Here is a 16,910-nt window from a genome sequence, read left to right on the forward strand (position 1 = left end):
TGTGTTACAAACATGTGGTCAGGTCAGGCTCACCTCCTTTTTTGATGGCTTCACATCCTCTTTGTTCTCCAGTTGTGGCTCTTCTTTCACTTCCTTCACCTCCGGCTTTGTTTCCTTGACTTCTTCCTGTTCAATGTCCTCCAGCACCAGGTCTGTGTTCTTCTGTATGATACTGACTGAATGGCACATGACAGGAAGTACAGGGCTGAAGACTTTCACTATATTTATGTGTTTAGAAGTCTCCAAGAAGGTGCAGTAAAAGCTGGAATATTCATTTAAAAGGTTGTAATAAGAAACATACTTCAATCTAGTAATCCTAACAGTTGGCTAGCATGAAACTTTTGCTTTAAAAAAGTTAAAGTCAAGAAATGGACTGTGTTTGGGGTAATTCAGGTAATTCATACTGAGTAACTGCATTTTCATTTGTTTTAGATGTGCGGGTTTAATTATCAGAACGTCTGGATTTTCAAACTGCTCCTTTTGGTCCATATCGTGAAGTATTTAAGCACCTGCTACTCAACTGGCATGTATGAAATAAATATTTTAATTGAAGAATTTAGAAATAAATGTGCTTTGAGTCCTAAAAACAGCTAAAGTTGCTAGAAACGATTAGATTTTTTGAACAGTTGATAACTGATTGATTGGTTGATTGATAGGTCTATTGCCCTTTTCAGGTTTATAACAACAACACAACAGACACTTTATTTTTCCAAACAACATCTTTATTGTAATAAATATTAAGCAAAAGGCTTCCTTTGTAGTTGTCTGCAATGATTTAGCAAAAACCTTCAAAGGGGACCAGTTGTGCTTTACCTCACTTTCTGGCTGGTATCATTTTAATACAAATAAACATATTTATGTTTATTTGTATTCAAAATTTCAAAGACTAAGCTGAAGTCACTGGCTACAGGAACAGCACGCTGATGACTTAAGACAGTACAGCTCAAAAACACAAGGTGCTGCCCCTCGGTAGGCTTCCATAAGTCAGGCAATCAGAAGCCAGTGGGCTTTTAGAAATGGGTGCCTTGAAGAGACGGGAGCTAAAGCAGCTTGTTTCACACAGGAAACTACATAAAGGGACAATATACGATAAAGAAGAATTATTTTCAACTGAGAATCTTGCCAAGTTACTTTGGTTAAGTTCCAGGATTAAAATAAAGAGCTGGAAATGAGAACAACTGGTCCCCTTTACCAAGTAAGCAGTCGACGTGGACTACCAGCAATCCAGAGTTCCCAGTATGAAGGAGCACCAACGGCTTGGACTTTAAACAGAGCATAGCAATAAAGACTTCCTAATCATAACTGGTGTTTATTGAAGGGGACATATTCTGCTTTTTGTTTATTTTCCTTCAAATATCTCCTGTTCAGATGGTGAAGGTTCATTTTAAACATGGGCAAAGTTTCTAATAAAAAAAGGCTCAGGCATCTGTGAACACTCAATTTCACACAGTTTTTTCTACTCTTTGATCTGAATGATGTCATAGAGTGAGAATAACCCTAATATGGTCATCTCAGACACGGAGACCCCACCCACCTTATAAAGGGCAGCTTATCATAAGAAAGGGGGAGGGGCTAAAATAATATGTTAGACAAAGAATGAACAACGACCCGGTGTGAGACAAAGAATTATTTTGGACTTTGAATCATGCAAAGCTACTCTGTTAGAGTCAAACAATTAAAACAGGGAGCAGAAGCAGAATGAGTCCCCTTGAATAAAATCATACAATTGTGCCCCTTTTCTAAGTTTAAGTTACGCATGATGGCTGTGCAAAACCTGAAAGCAGTGCAGCTATGTGAGCACTACAGGACTGAATCTTGCCGTAGCTGTGCGCAAACAGCTCTGAGTGTCCGTCAGTCAGTTAAAGTGTCTGCTGCTGTCAGTGTCAGTGTGAGCGACTCTGTCCCGCTCTTCCTTCTCCTTTTATTTTAAGGGGCTCTGTCCGCCTTTCCCCCCTGAAACAGAAGGAGAAGAGCAGCCCAGTTAGAGTCTGCCTCATCACTGACACCAACCCCTGACCTACAACTAACCAATCAATCAATTCGCCAGTGCACGTGTCACAAAGTAATGTAAGTGGGGTCTTCTAAAAAATAGATGTAGTAAGAAAATTACTTTTTAATTGGCTTAAGTCTGTGGCTTGGTTTAGGATGTTTGTCATCGAAAAGTTTGGTTGTAATGATGAAATGCGAGAAATTTCCCACCTCACTTCCTTTAAATCAGCAGATGTTTTTATATACAACTTTAGTATATTTAATGAAGGCATCCAACCAACCAAATTCATTTTACACCCACTCCAAGAGTCACAATGTAAGGACAAAGCAGGTTTTCATTCAGCATGATTTCTATAACCAACTTTCAGCCAATTTCAAAAAGTCTATATTGGGGATCTTCATGTGTGAGAGGTGGCTGTTCAAAACAAGCTACACTATATAAAAAGTCTCCTTTTCACCTGCACTTATATCGGCCTCATCGAGCTGTGTTTCCTGTCATATTGTTCCCTTTGGGATGGGTGGATGCAAATTATCTGTATCTCAGTATTTTCTGTCCAAGCTGCTCGTCGTAGAATTAGCCACTAATAAACTCACAACTGAGTGTGATGCGACTCTGATGTTGGTTTGTTGTTGTACTTACTGGTCTGCACCTCGTCATTTCCTGCATCCTGTATGAAGGAAACAGATGACATCTTCAGGTCACCTGACCTAACTGGGGTTTTATGGCATGTTTGCGAAAGCTGAGCGACGTATGGCAGCAACTCACCGACTTCTGCACGGGCTGAGGCAACATGCGACCAATCCCATTGACGATCCAGCCCATCATGCTGGAAGAACAACAAGAAGACTTTAGATCGAATCAATCACACAATGCGCCTTAAAGCAGGATTAACGCACACCACAAGCACCAATGTCACATGATGCATTTCAGTGTGCGTTAGGTAACTTTTAGGAAAACTACGGTCAACATCTCCATTGAGTCACGGAGGGATGGTTTGTTTGGTTTTCAGGACCAAACCTGACCCTGAACTGCTTTTCTTCTGTCTGGACTTAGCTAACGCTAGCTTCCCTGCTAACAAGGACAGAATGCTATGCTATTTCAACATAAACATGTTTCCACCTACTTTGGTGGCTCCTCTGCTTCCTTAGTGGACCTGTGAGGACAAAAGTAGAAGAGACCTGAGCTTCCACGTTTGAAAAATCAAGCCGCTGCAAAGCTGCCTTGAACCTGCATTCTTCCTAATGACCAGCAGAGAGCGACTCCTCTGGTATGATTTTATAGAAGGCTGTGAGAAAATGTACTTCCTGCTCACCTGATCGCTGAGCTAAGTAACACCTTCCTGGTGAGTTTATGGTCTCAGTCACTAGTTTTAAATCTTACTGAATCAAACATGATGTTCATTTTGTAAATTATAGTCCAATTTAGAGTAAAATAGATAATTCCACAGGGCCTGATTCCCATTTAAAGATTCTAAAACAGGATACCATACAGTGACAAAGGTTTGACTCACTTCTCGGTCTCTGGGGCTGGTTTGGGGACAGGTGGAGGAGCTGGAGGCGGAGCTTCAGCTGTTTAAAAGGGGGAGGAACAAATCAGATTAGCATAATTTTACGAAACAGCACCACTGAATCCTAAAGTTTTACATGTCCAAGAAAAGGCATCTGGCAGAAAGAGGCTAAATAGAATTAAAGATGTTGGACGTTTAATGTGATGAGAGGACGTTAGTGTTAGCTTAAGCTGCTGTTAGCAACTGCATTTATATTGAAAAATCAGAAAACTGTCATCAGTTCGTAAAGATTATCTTGCTGAATAATATCGAAACATGTATTTCAAAAAAATGCTCAAAAAAGCCTGCAGTAAAATGATTTTATTGGTTTTTGTGAAGGTTATCTACTACTATGCTGACCTCTGTGTTGGTCTATAACTTTTGAGGGAACTCCAACAATCCCGGCAGACATGATGCTGTCTCTTGCAACAAATAAAGTCCATTCGTATATTTCCTTCTAACTGACAAAAGGGTTATATTAAATTTTAAACACAACCTTTGATTTGTTTGAAAGTCCACCAGGTTAGTCCAGGGAACCTTCAAAAAGTATATAACATCACCAACACTGGCACAACCTTTTCTTTTGGAGCTATTTTTCAACCAGTACTAAATGTCACCAAAGCACAGCCAGTCAATGGTGATTAAATGTCCAAATGTTTGTTTTGGAAAGAATATATATTCCCGATGCTTCAGTTGAGCTGAACCAAGCAAAGCGGCTCAAATCAAACATTTACCACCACAACATGAAAGACCATCTCTCTGAGTTAAATAGGTCTATGATGAGGATTTGTGGCTGAATAAGAAGTAAAGATACCTTTAGCTGGAGCTGGAGCTTCAGCTTTCTCGTTTCCTTCTGTTTTTGAGCGAACATGGATCTCTGGCTGAGGAACCACCTTCTCGATGCCGTGTTTGATCCAGTCTATCATGCTGTGAGTAGGAATACAGGCAGATTGAAATATCGCACGAACAGTTGGTTCCTGTGAGATGGCTGAGTTTTGTTTCTTTGTCTTGTTTGTCTCATTTTCTCCTCTATCTCAAGTTTTACTTCTTGTTTTGCTTAATTATCTTCACCTGAGTCTCATTTCCCCACCCATTGCTCACCTCTAACATCTAATGTATAAATAGTCCTGTCCGCCCCTGCGTCTTAATAAAACACAGACGTGCTTCTAAGCAAATTAAGCAGCTTATTTAAGGACAGACGTTGCTGTTGCTGTTCTGGTGTAAGACATTTCTTTTCTCTGATGGTAAATTATGAATGAAAGATAATGTTGTAAAACAGGACGCTGACCTCGGTGGCTTGTTTTCAGTTTTGTCGTCTCGGTCCGGTTTCACCTCCACCACAGTAACCGGAGGCTCTGCAGCTGAAATACAAGGAAACTGATGATTGACTGAGCAGCAGCTAAAATCCAACCTGTGTCTGCAAACATATTCAGGTCTGTTCTCACCTGGAGCAGGTGCTGCCTGACGGACCTGAGGAGAAACAAACATGTGACCAAGGCAGGAAAATTTTGGTAAAAGCTAAAAATGTAGTCATGGAGAAGGAAACACTGCAGACCTTGATCTGTAATCAATGATTTTTCAATGTTTAAGATTACTTTGAGCTTTCCACACACTTGGGGTTTTCTTGGCTTTCCACGGCTTCACGCTCTGTTCAGGAATTCTTTAAATGATTGTAGTGGATGTTGGACTTTAGCACATGTTTTTTTAAAAAGAACTAATAATGAACTAAACACTCCAGAGTCAGATGTGTTTTGTTTAAAATAAAACTGAAATCAGAGCTGTAAATTAACTTTAATAAGTTTAGCTGACGGTCAATGGCTGGGTTTGGTCAGATACTTAAAACAAACACTATTTACAACAACAGTGAGACCTTCAAAATAAAATGCTTAGGTGCAATTAAGGACTGGCCAGGAGTAACTTGGCCGAGATATGAACAGATCCAGCTTTCCGATGAAGCTGCTGGAGTCCATCAGTCAGTGCTGGCGTACCTCTGCTGGCTGCTCAGCTGCAGGCGGCTCTTTGCTCTTCAACTCAGGCTGAGGAACGACTTTCTCCAAACCCTGAGATATCCAAGCAATCATCCCTTTTCTAAGGAAGAAACATGCATTAATAACTGTGAGTGGGATTTTACAGGACACTAGAGGGCGCTGCGTAAGATCCAGCGAAGCTTAATGAAGGATTAAACAGCAGCTCGCTATCTGGCCTCTCATCTATTGGTGCTTTTCGTAAAGAATCTCGATCTCTGGCATCCAGCCTGTTGATAAGCTGCTCACTATTTGGCATTCTGCTCATTGATAGGCTTTTAAAGCTGTTCACTATTTGGCAATATGCCTGCTGATCGGCTTATGAATCAGATCAGTATTTAGTTTTTATTATGGTGGTTACTCACTCGTCTTCGGGTTTACTGTCAGGGCAGAAAGTACAAAGTCCATTACTTTCAGTCTAACAGGTTCTGACGTTCCCGGCTTCTACACAAATATCACGAGACTGAACACAGAACTGTTTCACACACAGGTGTTTACCTGGCTGGTTCAACTTCCTCCTGTGAGTAGGCAGGATGAGAGAAAAGAGAAGGAAACACTATCAGAACAATAAAAGAGCTGGACCTGAAAGAGCTGCTAGATCCAGCTGCAGCAGATGTTCAAATCAATCAGACCGAGACTCATAAAAACATCACCGTTTTCTGAATCACAAACTAACTTCTCAAACTGGCGCCGAGCAGGTATGGGGTTAAGATGAAGCTTTCAGGAAGGACTACAGGTATAATCCTGGGAAACTGTTAAGGTGAGATTGTTAGCCAATTATAAAGACAGTGAGCATTCAGGGTCAGGTCAGGACTGGACACTAGAAGAGTCGATCATGCCTGGAGAATATAAGTCAGCAGAAGAAACGGGCAAAGAGATCAGTTTCTGACTGTAAGTGGTCTCTTTGTGTCTCTGCTTCTGTTTATTTTTTGTCTTTTCGTGACTCCTATTATTAAAAAAGGAACAGTTAATGTTCTGGAAGGTTCACAGCACAGGCAGCTCAAATCATCACAATACTCAGTATTTGATTTGTTGAATAATAAATCATTAAATTTTTTAGCTGCTGGTTTTGTTTCAGTATCATCAGTCAAAACAAAACACCAGTGTACGCGTCAGGTCATCCACCCTTCTGAAGTCCCCCTGTTTTATTTTCTCCCATGTGGACCAAAGTGTATTTTAACAGAAAAACTGTAATACATCTATGAATGTATGGTGGTGCGATCAAAACAAACACACAGTCAAATGTTTTAGTGGCATGATTACATATATAGTTGATGCAAGGACACAAATATGCAGACAAATTAGTGTGAGTGAAAAAGACCTTTCTGCTCTAAGTGAAACACTGCCATCACTCTGGGTGCCGACATTTTCCCGTAGTTTCTGGATCCTGACTCCTTCTTGAACAATCCAACCAATTCAAACTTACAGCTGAGTCTAGAGAAACAATACAACTGAGATTTCACACCTACTGAAATTTAGCTACCACGTCAGTAATTAACAGTAATTACGTTGTTTTAATTACAATCCTCTTGTCCAACGTACAGAATCAGTCATTTGGATCGGGATGAAGACCTGAAACGGACAGGGTAGAGCTTCGTTCAGTTGAGACGACCAACAAGAGACGGGGAGGAGGCGTGTGCTTCTATGTCAACAAAAGGTAACTGTACCACTGTTGTGGTTCGTGAGAAGATCTCTACTCCTGACATCGAGTTGTTAACAGTCCGTTAACTAGTTATTTTAGACCAGTTGCACTTACACCACTAGTGATGAAAATCCATGAAAAGATTTTAAAAAGTATCATTATGTCCTCCATTAATGGTTAACTTGATCCTTTGCATTTCGCTTATCAGCCAAGTAAAAGTGTGGATGACATTAAACTCTTTATATTAAACACGGTCTGTATGCACCTCGAAAACCCAGTTCTCACGCAAGACTTCTGTTTGCTGATTTCTCCTCTGCTTTTAACAAGATGCAGCCTCATATTTGTGCGAGAGCGAGAGACTGTCGAGGTCCTCGTTAACGAACAAATGTCCAGTGGGATCTTGTCAAGCTCTGGTTCACCTCAGGGCTTTGTTCTGGCACATCTTCTTTTTATTATGTACACCGACATCTGCAGGACGTCTTATGAGAACAGACTTATAGTGACGTTATCTGATAGCACTGTGATCTTGTTTTACCTGAATTTGTGAAGTGGTGTGATGATAACTATGTGGACTTAAATGTGTCAATAACAAAGAAAATGATTATGTGGTTGATGATTTTTAGACATTTCTCCTTGTATTCTAGTTTTTATCTTACTTTTAATGTATTTATTTATTTATTGACCTCATTGTTGTCGATCTCTGCCTTGACATGCAACAGTGTTTGTGACTAGAGGCTGTGTGGGTAAGCTGCGATCAATTTTATGTTATTTGGGGATTAATAAATCTGATAAACTGACTAAGGGCTAAAATCACCACCTTGTAAACCAACAGAGATTTCATCTGGTGTGTACGAAAACCTAACAGACTTCTTTTTTCGAAAAATGTAGCTTGAGTCTGACTCTGCGTCAGATCCCGGGGTCGTTATCAGGACCTCACCTTGGCAGTGGAGTTTGCTCGGCTCATTTTCGGTGAGACTGCAGGTTGAGGCAACGCGCCGCTGATCCACGTCAACATGCCGCTCTGAGACCCAGCTGTCGGGCTGAGGATGTAAACGTTTAAAATCAGGCTTTTTATTCATTCTCAGGTAACAAAGCAAAGATTTTTTTCCCTCCTAAAGTAACACTGAACTGAAATATAATCAGGGCTCAAAATCAAAAATGCTACTGAAACTATGCAGCTTGTTTAAAGGCTGAAAAACATAAAGAGATATTTAATCTTTAGTGTGTAAACGGAAAATGTCCCTGGTTACTTCCCTTACCAAAGTCGTACTAAAACATTTCTTTAACAGATTTGTGAGCGCTGTGTACCACATAAAAACTGTTCGAGGTCAGTAAGCATAACCAGAATTCATGCACGGGATTATAAGACACACTGTCGATTTTTGAGAAAATTAAAAATCCTTATAGTGCGAAAAATACGGTAACTCTTAATAAAGTCTGACAGCTGAATGAAACAGGAATTTTAGAGCTTTTAGTACTAATTAGTAAATCGGTATAATATTAGGTTTTAGGATGAATAAAACCTTTAAGTTAGGTTTTTACTGAAAAATAATAATAAAAATAAAAACAATTAAAAAAAACATTTTATAAAATGTCATAAATATCCAGGTATTTTTTCTATAGAAATATTAAGAAAATTCAGAGGGAAATCAGTTTTTCAGTTATCTTTGAAGCACTAGATTAGCATTAGATTTCAGCTAATTTAGCAGCAGTTTAGGCTAATGTAGCTATCAGCCATAGCTTGAACTGGGAGCTCCGAGTTGTATATTCATCAGTTGTACTATAATGTTTGTTATAATACTGTTAATGTGTACTTTTCCAAACAAATCTCATTTTGAAAAATATTTTTCCTTATAAATAAAACCAATGTGTGTAGGGATTTCTTGGAAATACAGCTGTAACTTGCGTATAAATAACAACTCATTTTTATGGAACCAGGAGGAAAGGTTTCAGGAAATAAGGTGGAAAATATGAGCTGCACTGCTGGCTCCTTTTGTATAGTTTAGGTTCAACATTGTGTTTAAGTTTAAACATTGTGTCTTGTGTGGTATATTTGTAGCTTATAACTTACCCATTCTCCGCTCCTGTCTGAGGTTCCTGCATTGGTTTTTCAGCTTTTGGTGCTGTCAGTCAAACATTGATATATGTTTAATATTTAAAAAAAACAAAGATGCCGACTGAGCTGCACACAGTTAAATGATTTGCATGTGAATGATCTTACTTTCACTTTTGACTTCATCTTGAAACTTCACTTTCTTCTCCTGTTTAACACACAAAAGAAAGTCATCTCATATATATCTAACTAAAATAATGCATAAAAAGTAACAGTGCAAATACTGTTTCTGGATAAAATTATTAGTATCATGATGGATATTTAGCACAGACACTTCAACACCATAGTTTACAGAATCATGATAGTCCATAGCTCCAAGCTGAATCAAGATTATAAAAAACAATATTTGATTTTGATGATATGATTGATTAAAGTTTCACATTCACAAATCAACTGACGGGTTTCAACATTTCCATAGTAACGGTAACCTCCGTCAATCACCAACATTGTTGTTTCAGTTTAATATTATGGGTAGAGCAGATCCTTTCTGTGACATTGTTAATAACATGTGTTTTTGTTAAAGTCTCGTTGATACCACACAGACTTGTGGTTTCCAAAACAGCACAAAAATTTGAGTTATTAAGGCAGAATTCTGAGATACTCAGTAAGATGAAATTTTAAGATGCATACCCATTCTGCCTCACAATGCTCCGTAAACATGACACAATAAAACATTTTTTAGTTGGGCAAAGCTTACAGCAACTGGAGGCGGAGCAGCTGCAGGGGGCGGGGCAGGAGCAGGGGGCGGGGCAGCATCCTTCTGTTCTTCTGGTTTTTTGGGCTCAGGCGGCTGGGGAACAACTTTGACCACCCAGCTCAACATCCTCAAAGAAGAAGAACAGACACTGTCAGCCATTACAGTGTGAACCTATTTCTAAATATTATCGTCTTCTTCCCGTCAGGGCAGGCTCTGTGTTTACAATCACTACGGAAACGCCTGTGGATATGAGGACACATGGAAACCAAACATAATTAGCTGTATCTCTGCTAAGTTTACAACTGACCCGCTTCCCGCTGCACTTAATGGCGTTTAGATCATGTCTGGCTGAGTGTCAGTCTGAATTAGATCAGACCGATGCTGACCCTAATCCTCCACAGGAGGCCTGGCAGCACAAACGGCTCTTCACTGCACCCATACATTCATTTAAACTGGTCTCCAGTTTGGCACTTTCACTTTCTAATTGGGGTATGTGCCAAATAGCCAGTTGTAAAGCCAACTAATTTGTTAGTAAGTGTCTGTTTCATTAAAACCCATCAAAAATTAGCAAGCTGGGAAAATGTTCTCTTATCTAAATGTTTCCGGTTCTAAAAAAGGAAAGCCAACATGGAAAAATGTGAACATGTTATATTTATATTCTAAAACACTAAATTTGATAGTGAAATACAACAACATTACCATAAATTTAACACTGAAATATATTGTGTTTAGGTTATTAGAAAGTCTCTGTGTGGCTTGTTTTCAACCACAGAACAAAGTTGACGCGTTAGCTGGTAAAGCTGCATGATTTTGTGATAAAATGCAACGTTAGCATTATGCAATGTGTTTTTAGGGTACAGATGTTACCATTTTAGGGCTGTCCCACAAAAACCACCAACTGACTCCTGACGACCTGGCATCAGGATTAAGGCGCAGCAATGTGAAAGTTTGCCGTGTGCATTGAAATAATGAACTCATCTGAAAGTCTGAAGTGTCTTTGTTTTTCTGGATTTTAAAGGTTGGTCAACTAAAAATGTCTTTTTCTGTGTTTAGTTGCACTAAGTCACACTAAAGAATCAGCTGTTTATTTTTTTTTATATTTATATTTAGTTTTAATATATTTAGCTAGGTTAGCTAGCCTGGTTTCATATGCTACAATTAGCATCTTGATTTCCGTTGCAAAGCTAATCAAGCCAGGTTGTATTAGCAGATAACATCACAGACTTACCATGTTTTTTTAAATATAAGCAAGTCTAGCTTTAAAAAGTAAAACTCAAGGATTCATCTGTCTGTGACTTCATGGTGTCTTTGGCTCTCTCGCTTTTTGTTTTCGTTTATAAAATAGCTGCAAAGCTAGTTGGCTCTTTCACCAGGTGAGCGAATCAGCTGGTTTAGGAAAGCAGTGGAGCTTTTCGAATTGACTGGTTGTTCTTTTTAGACTTTCAGATAACTGCCAAAAAAGAGCTTCCTAACTGATCGAACCCTCAGGTCAAACCAGAATTATCAAAATGAATCTGGACCATGGTTTACACCAGTAAAGTAACTAAGTATATTTTTTAAGTTACTTTAATTTTATGCTTCTTTATGCATCATCACCTCTTTATTTATGAGGTAAATATTCTGCCTTTTATTGCCGTAAACTACACTCCCTATCTGACAGCTAAAGCAGGTTTAAAGACGTATATTTATGTAATTAATGATGCGTTACACAGAAAACTATAAACTTATCCAACTAACCATATAAAAAGACATTATTATATTTCAGGAGTGTAATATTTAAAAACAGAACACCTACACATTGAATTGATGCATAAATTATATTTTTACTTTTGCACTTTATATTTTGGGTTAATTAATACTTTCACATAAGTATAGTTTTAATATAGGCTGAATTTTTGTATTTTAAAATTATTGTAGTGCCACTTTTTACTAAAAGATTGGATTTTTGTTTCCACACACTGCAGCTCGTTATTTGTGTTCAGTCAGTTTTAACTCTGTCATCCCAAATTACAAATTGCTCTCAAAGGATTTCGGAGTCACCAACACCCCCTACCTTCAGTTCAGGTAAAGAAAAACTCACAGAAGACCACCTCTGGTGAGTTTACAGCAGACATGACTTAGATCACAGTTTTAAACCATTTTGACTTCATGTGCTCAAAGTTACTTAAATATGCCCTGATTCGTTGGTTCAGGAAGATCAAATTGATCTATAACTATAAACAAATTTAAACAGTAAAAATCACCAGGTACTACCATTCGAAACCAGGGCATGCACCTGAACTGTAAGCGAAACACGGCAACTAATCTACTTTATTTCATTGTTTTCAAAGCTACGCAGCATCCATGGAGGTGTCAGTGGTCAACATGTTGGGCGTCTCTTGTCTTACCTGAGTTGCTCAGTTGGGGTCCAGCAGCATCCCACAGAGCTGCGGGGAAGAAGCCGTATAGACCTGCAGGGATCTGAACACTGTGGGAGGATTACGTAGGAACTCTGCTAACAAGATTACTAAGCCGATGAAAGGCAGAGCGGGGCGAGACATGGAATCAGGTTACACTTTCAGAAACTGAACCATGAAGGGAACCACAGTCCTCAAACCAAACCACAATGGTTTCTCAGTAAAGTTTAGATCTATCCAGCAATCGGACACCAAATAACTAACCAAAAAAAACAATCTTCCGATGGGAAACCTTGGGTACCATCGACATAAACATTATCCCCGACCAAGAACATCCCCTCTGTGCAAATGGCAACAGCCCACCCCCCCAGTCAGTCACTCTTTGCGATCTGCGTCGCCCTCAGTTTCACACACGGAGCAGACCTGGCTCTCGTTTCTCAGCTCTCATATCTCTGACGACATTGAGTTTCTGATTGTGTTATCAGCGCCACACAGACAGTCCTTATTTTCTTTTTCTGCCCCTCAGAGTTCAGCTCGTCCCTTCGAGGGCAGCTTGAACTCAGCTCGCATTCCTCTGGATGTGAACCTCCTCACCTCCCAGCAAGAAAACACCCTTCATCAGGCCTCTTCACTTTTACAGAACAGCTTTCAAAGGAGGAGTCACAGAGCAACAAAGCGCCCAAGGTGTTGATTGGACTGGGGATGAGAATTGTAGAATTGGAGGAATTGGAGACTTCGCTGACTCAAGCAGTGGACTTCAGGTTTCTCACAGTCTTCTTCTTGAGTAAGGGGAAATACCAGTGTGACACTGACAGATTGTACTGGTCTGTAGTGGTGAAGCTGAGCGTAAAGCTTCCTCTGGGCTTAGAGGGCTGAGGAGGGGCAGACCTGCTACTCCTCTATATCGAAAGCTGGCTTGACCATCTGACTGGGACACGTCCTGAATGACTCCTAGTTGAGGTGTTTTGGGCAAAGAACAGACAAGGGGCAGAAAATTAAAAAGCTTTCTTAAAAGAATCTTTTTAGGTTCTGTTTTTAATGATTTATTTCTCTGTTATTAAAATTCCACCTGGTGCATATGACTGAATCTACGTCAGGGAAAAAGCTTCTGGGTCTAATGGTGACTAACACGTCGAGTTCAGTACCATCACTGTCGCTGACTTGTTGTATTAAAGCTGTTAATAACTCTTATTTCCAGGTTTGATTCCACAGCTCGGAGGCCTCATTTGTTCTCAGAGCCATGGACGTTTCACAGCCTTTTTTTGTCTCTGGTTTGGATAAAGGTGGTTTGGTAAGGGCCTGGTTTTGGTTCTGGAGCTTGTTTACAGCTCTGGGCTGCAGCACACTGTGGCAACTCCATGTTAAAGCTGTTAATGTGGCCCTGAGGATTAGCTGCTAACGAGGTTAAGTCCAGTGTCAGCAAAACAGAGGATCGGATGAGGCACTGCAGATACCTGAGCGCCATCTCAGAGAGCACCTTAAATAAGGGTCGGACATTTTTCTCTCCTTCCTTCCTTCCTCCTTCGCTGCTTCTTTTGCTTTTCCAGTCTCCATTCTGTTTTTAATGTAATCTTCTCTTCTGTCCTTCCCTTGTCTCCTTTCCTGCACCCTGCAGATGTTTGACCTTCAGTTCTGCTGCATCATAAAAATTTCATCCCGTTTGCTTCATTTTTCTTTGTGTTGTGTCATGAAGTGTAATAACAGTCACACAATGAGCCTTTATGCTCTGCAGTGGACTCGGGTGAACTGGGCCTTTGCTGCCCTCTTGTGGATGATCTGCGTCGCCCTCAGTTTCACACACAGAGCAGACCTGGCTCTCGTTTCTCAGCTCTCATATCTCTGACGACATTGAGTTTCTGATTGTGTTATCAGAGCCACACAGACAGTCCTTATTTTCTTTTTCTGCCCCTCAGAGTTCAGCTCGTCCCTTCGAGGGCAGCTTGAACTCAGCTCGCATTCCTCTGGATTACACCACTGTGTAAACCTCCTCACCTCCCAGCAAGAAAACACCCTTCATCAGGCCTCTTCACTTTTACAGAACAGCTTTCAAAGGAGGAATCACATATTTACATTTTTCTAGAACAAGTAATAGTCAGAGACGTTGTTTACCCAAACAAAATATAGCTGCAGCCAAAAAAGGGAGTTTTACACCAGCACAGATTACTGTAGATAAAACACATGCAGCCGTATGAAACCTTTAAAGAAAGAAATCTTCTGCACAACTTATTCAGAGAAGCTAATCTCACTCATGACCCCATACTGCACACCTCGTTTTTATAGCCCCAATACACAGAAGCCAAACCCTGTACCATGAATCCAGTCCAGCATTCCCAGGATATCTTTTTCTTATCTGACTTGTCACATCCCAACAACATTGTCAGGATCATCAGGGTGGTTCAGTAAATCATCCCAGGGTTTCCCAATCGAGCACTGACTCATGGCTATGAGTCTGGATTTTATCCAGCAGCTATGGAGAAAGCCGAGGATGGTGTCATCACGGTGCAGGTTAACCTGTCGGTGTTTTTTCTGCCTGTGCTGTGCACTAAATTACAAGCCATACAGATTTCAACAGAATGGGATAAACTAAAAGGATCGACCACAGACTGTGAAACTCCTTACAGCATGAAGCTCTCTGCAGGCAGTTCTTTGTGTTTGTTTTCTCTTTTATTAACTTTTCTCACATAAATGCTTTTTATAAAAGAGAAGTGGATAAAAAGGAAGATAAAACTTTAGCTTCTTTTTCAGGTTTTACTGTAGTGTCATTATCAAAGTCTACAATCAAGAGTTTACAAGGTGCAAGCCACTGATTACACTCAAGAACAGGAAGTCGAAAAAATCCGAGACAGCTCTGAAAAAAACCCCATTTGTTTGTTGGAGGAAACCAAGATGAACTTTTACCAGGATGATGAGAAGAGAAAAGTACACAGAAGGAGAGAAACACCTCATGATCTAGAAGCATCCATATCATGTGTCTAACATGGTGGAGGTACTGTTATGGCATGAGCGTGTATGGCTGCAGTGGAAGTGGGTCACTGAAGAGCTGTGAAGTCCACGAGGCTGTAGTCTCTGCTCAGACTCAGACAAATGCTGCAAAGATGATCAGACAGAGCTTCATATGCAAACTGACAGTGACCCAAAGAAAACTGCAAAAACAACCCAAGAATTTCTCAAAGGAAAGAAATGCAGGGCAAAAAAAATGATGTTAGTTTGTCCAATTAGATTTGAGACTCTGAGGGATAAAAATGTAATTTCTCAACAATAATTCCTTTTATTTTGTCTGCACTCCTGCATCAGATATTTTCAATTTCAATTCAATTCAATTTTATTTACACAGCGCCAAATCACAACATCAGTCTCCTCAAGGTGCTTTATACTGTAAGGTAGACCCTACAATAATACATACAGAGAAAAACCCAACAATCATATGACCCCCTGTGAGCAAGCACTTTGGCGACAGTGGGAAGGAAAAACTCCCTTTTAACAGGAAGAAACCTCCGGCAGAACCAGGCTCAGGGAGTTGCGGGGCCATCTGCTGCGACCGGATAAAGTCATGCTGTGGAAGAGAGACAGAGATTAATAACAAGTACGATTCAGCAGAGAGGTCTATTAACACATATTGAGTGAAGAAGAAACACCCAGTGCATCATGGGAATCCCCCAGCACCTTAGATCTATTGCAGCATAATTCAGGTGACCCTGAATCCTCCCTGAATCCTGGTCACCTTTTCCAGCTGTTAACTGTTCTTCAGGAGGGTTTCCTACTGATCCTCCTCCAGCTGTGACCGTCTGTGGTAACAATGAATGTGCCTGTTTCTGTTCATGCAGGGAGGATTAAAACCGTTGGCATCAGAAAGGCTGACTCATGGATGACTGCTGAATGAGTGTGATGGCTCGCTCAGCATCACCATAGCAGCTCGTTTAGACAATCTAACCTGTCAATGTCTCAACTTTAATTTCTCCGGCCACCATCACCCCCTCCCTCCACAGGGAGGTCACTTCCTGCTGGGACACACCTGAGACCACGTGGGGATTCTCCACCTGAAATTCCTTTAACATAATGACCCTGTTACGATCAATAAAACCCCGTCACTGTCCCGCTCCACCCCGCCGCACCTGCTTTATCACATACTGTCTGGATAAATATTAGCAGGGCTAAACCACGCTGTGTCTCACTCGGGCCGTAGAAACTGTCAGTGAACCTGTCGCTAAACTTCAGAAGAGGACAGAAAGCCGGGAAGTGTCACTGCTGAAGACTGATCATCACAAACAGACACACAGCAGTCTCTTAATTCTGTTCTGACACCACACTGTAAAAATTACTCATAATTAAAAGTGTGCAAGTATAAACTGATTTTGTTTTTTTTAAGGCGACCCATTCTGCTTAGTTTGAGTTCAGTATTTTTATTGTGGGACTGCATCAGAGCAGCTTTGCATAATAAAACAATTTAAAAAAAAGATTTTTAAAAAATCATAAGTTCCTTAATTCATCATCTCCATGAAACA

At 40.3% G+C, this 16,910-nt stretch overlaps 1 protein-coding gene across 4 annotated transcripts in view; it reads right to left on the minus strand.

Annotated features, from left to right (window-relative positions):
* cngb1a (cyclic nucleotide gated channel subunit beta 1a) overlaps window positions 1-13,429 on the minus strand; it is a 39,521-nt gene extending 26,092 nt beyond the window's left edge. For 2 of the 4 annotated variants that reach the window (XM_019361460.2, XM_019361455.2), the window contains exons 1-16: window positions 12,400-13,427; window positions 10,013-10,139; window positions 9,424-9,463; window positions 9,274-9,325; window positions 8,140-8,242; window positions 6,059-6,078; window positions 5,926-5,940; window positions 5,525-5,624; window positions 4,982-5,006; window positions 4,825-4,897; window positions 4,351-4,463; window positions 3,501-3,558; window positions 3,114-3,143; window positions 2,756-2,816; window positions 2,630-2,657; window positions 34-176 (exon numbers count right to left, since the gene is read on the minus strand). In XM_019361460.2, the coding sequence (XP_019217005.1) occupies window positions 34-176; window positions 2,630-2,657; window positions 2,756-2,816; window positions 3,114-3,143; window positions 3,501-3,558; window positions 4,351-4,463; window positions 4,825-4,897; window positions 4,982-5,006; window positions 5,525-5,624; window positions 5,926-5,940; window positions 6,059-6,078; window positions 8,140-8,242; window positions 9,274-9,325; window positions 9,424-9,463; window positions 10,013-10,138 (987 nt within the window). In that variant the 5' untranslated portion in view covers window position 10,139; window positions 12,400-13,427. Of the gene's footprint in view, window positions 1-33; window positions 177-2,629; window positions 2,658-2,755; window positions 2,817-3,113; window positions 3,144-3,500; window positions 3,559-4,350; window positions 4,464-4,824; window positions 4,898-4,981; window positions 5,007-5,524; window positions 5,625-5,925; window positions 5,941-6,058; window positions 6,079-8,139; window positions 8,243-9,273; window positions 9,326-9,423; window positions 9,464-10,012; window positions 10,140-12,399 lie in introns of all 4 variants that reach the window. The other 2 variants (XM_019361468.2, XM_019361464.2) reach the window with 2 other exon arrangements.
* Window positions 13,430-16,910: the final 3,481 nt, after the last annotated feature.

The sequence above is a fragment of the Oreochromis niloticus genome, linkage group LG1 (assembly GCF_001858045.2).
Source record: "Oreochromis niloticus isolate F11D_XX linkage group LG1, O_niloticus_UMD_NMBU, whole genome shotgun sequence".
Lineage (NCBI taxonomy): Eukaryota > Metazoa > Chordata > Actinopteri > Cichliformes > Cichlidae > Oreochromis > Oreochromis niloticus.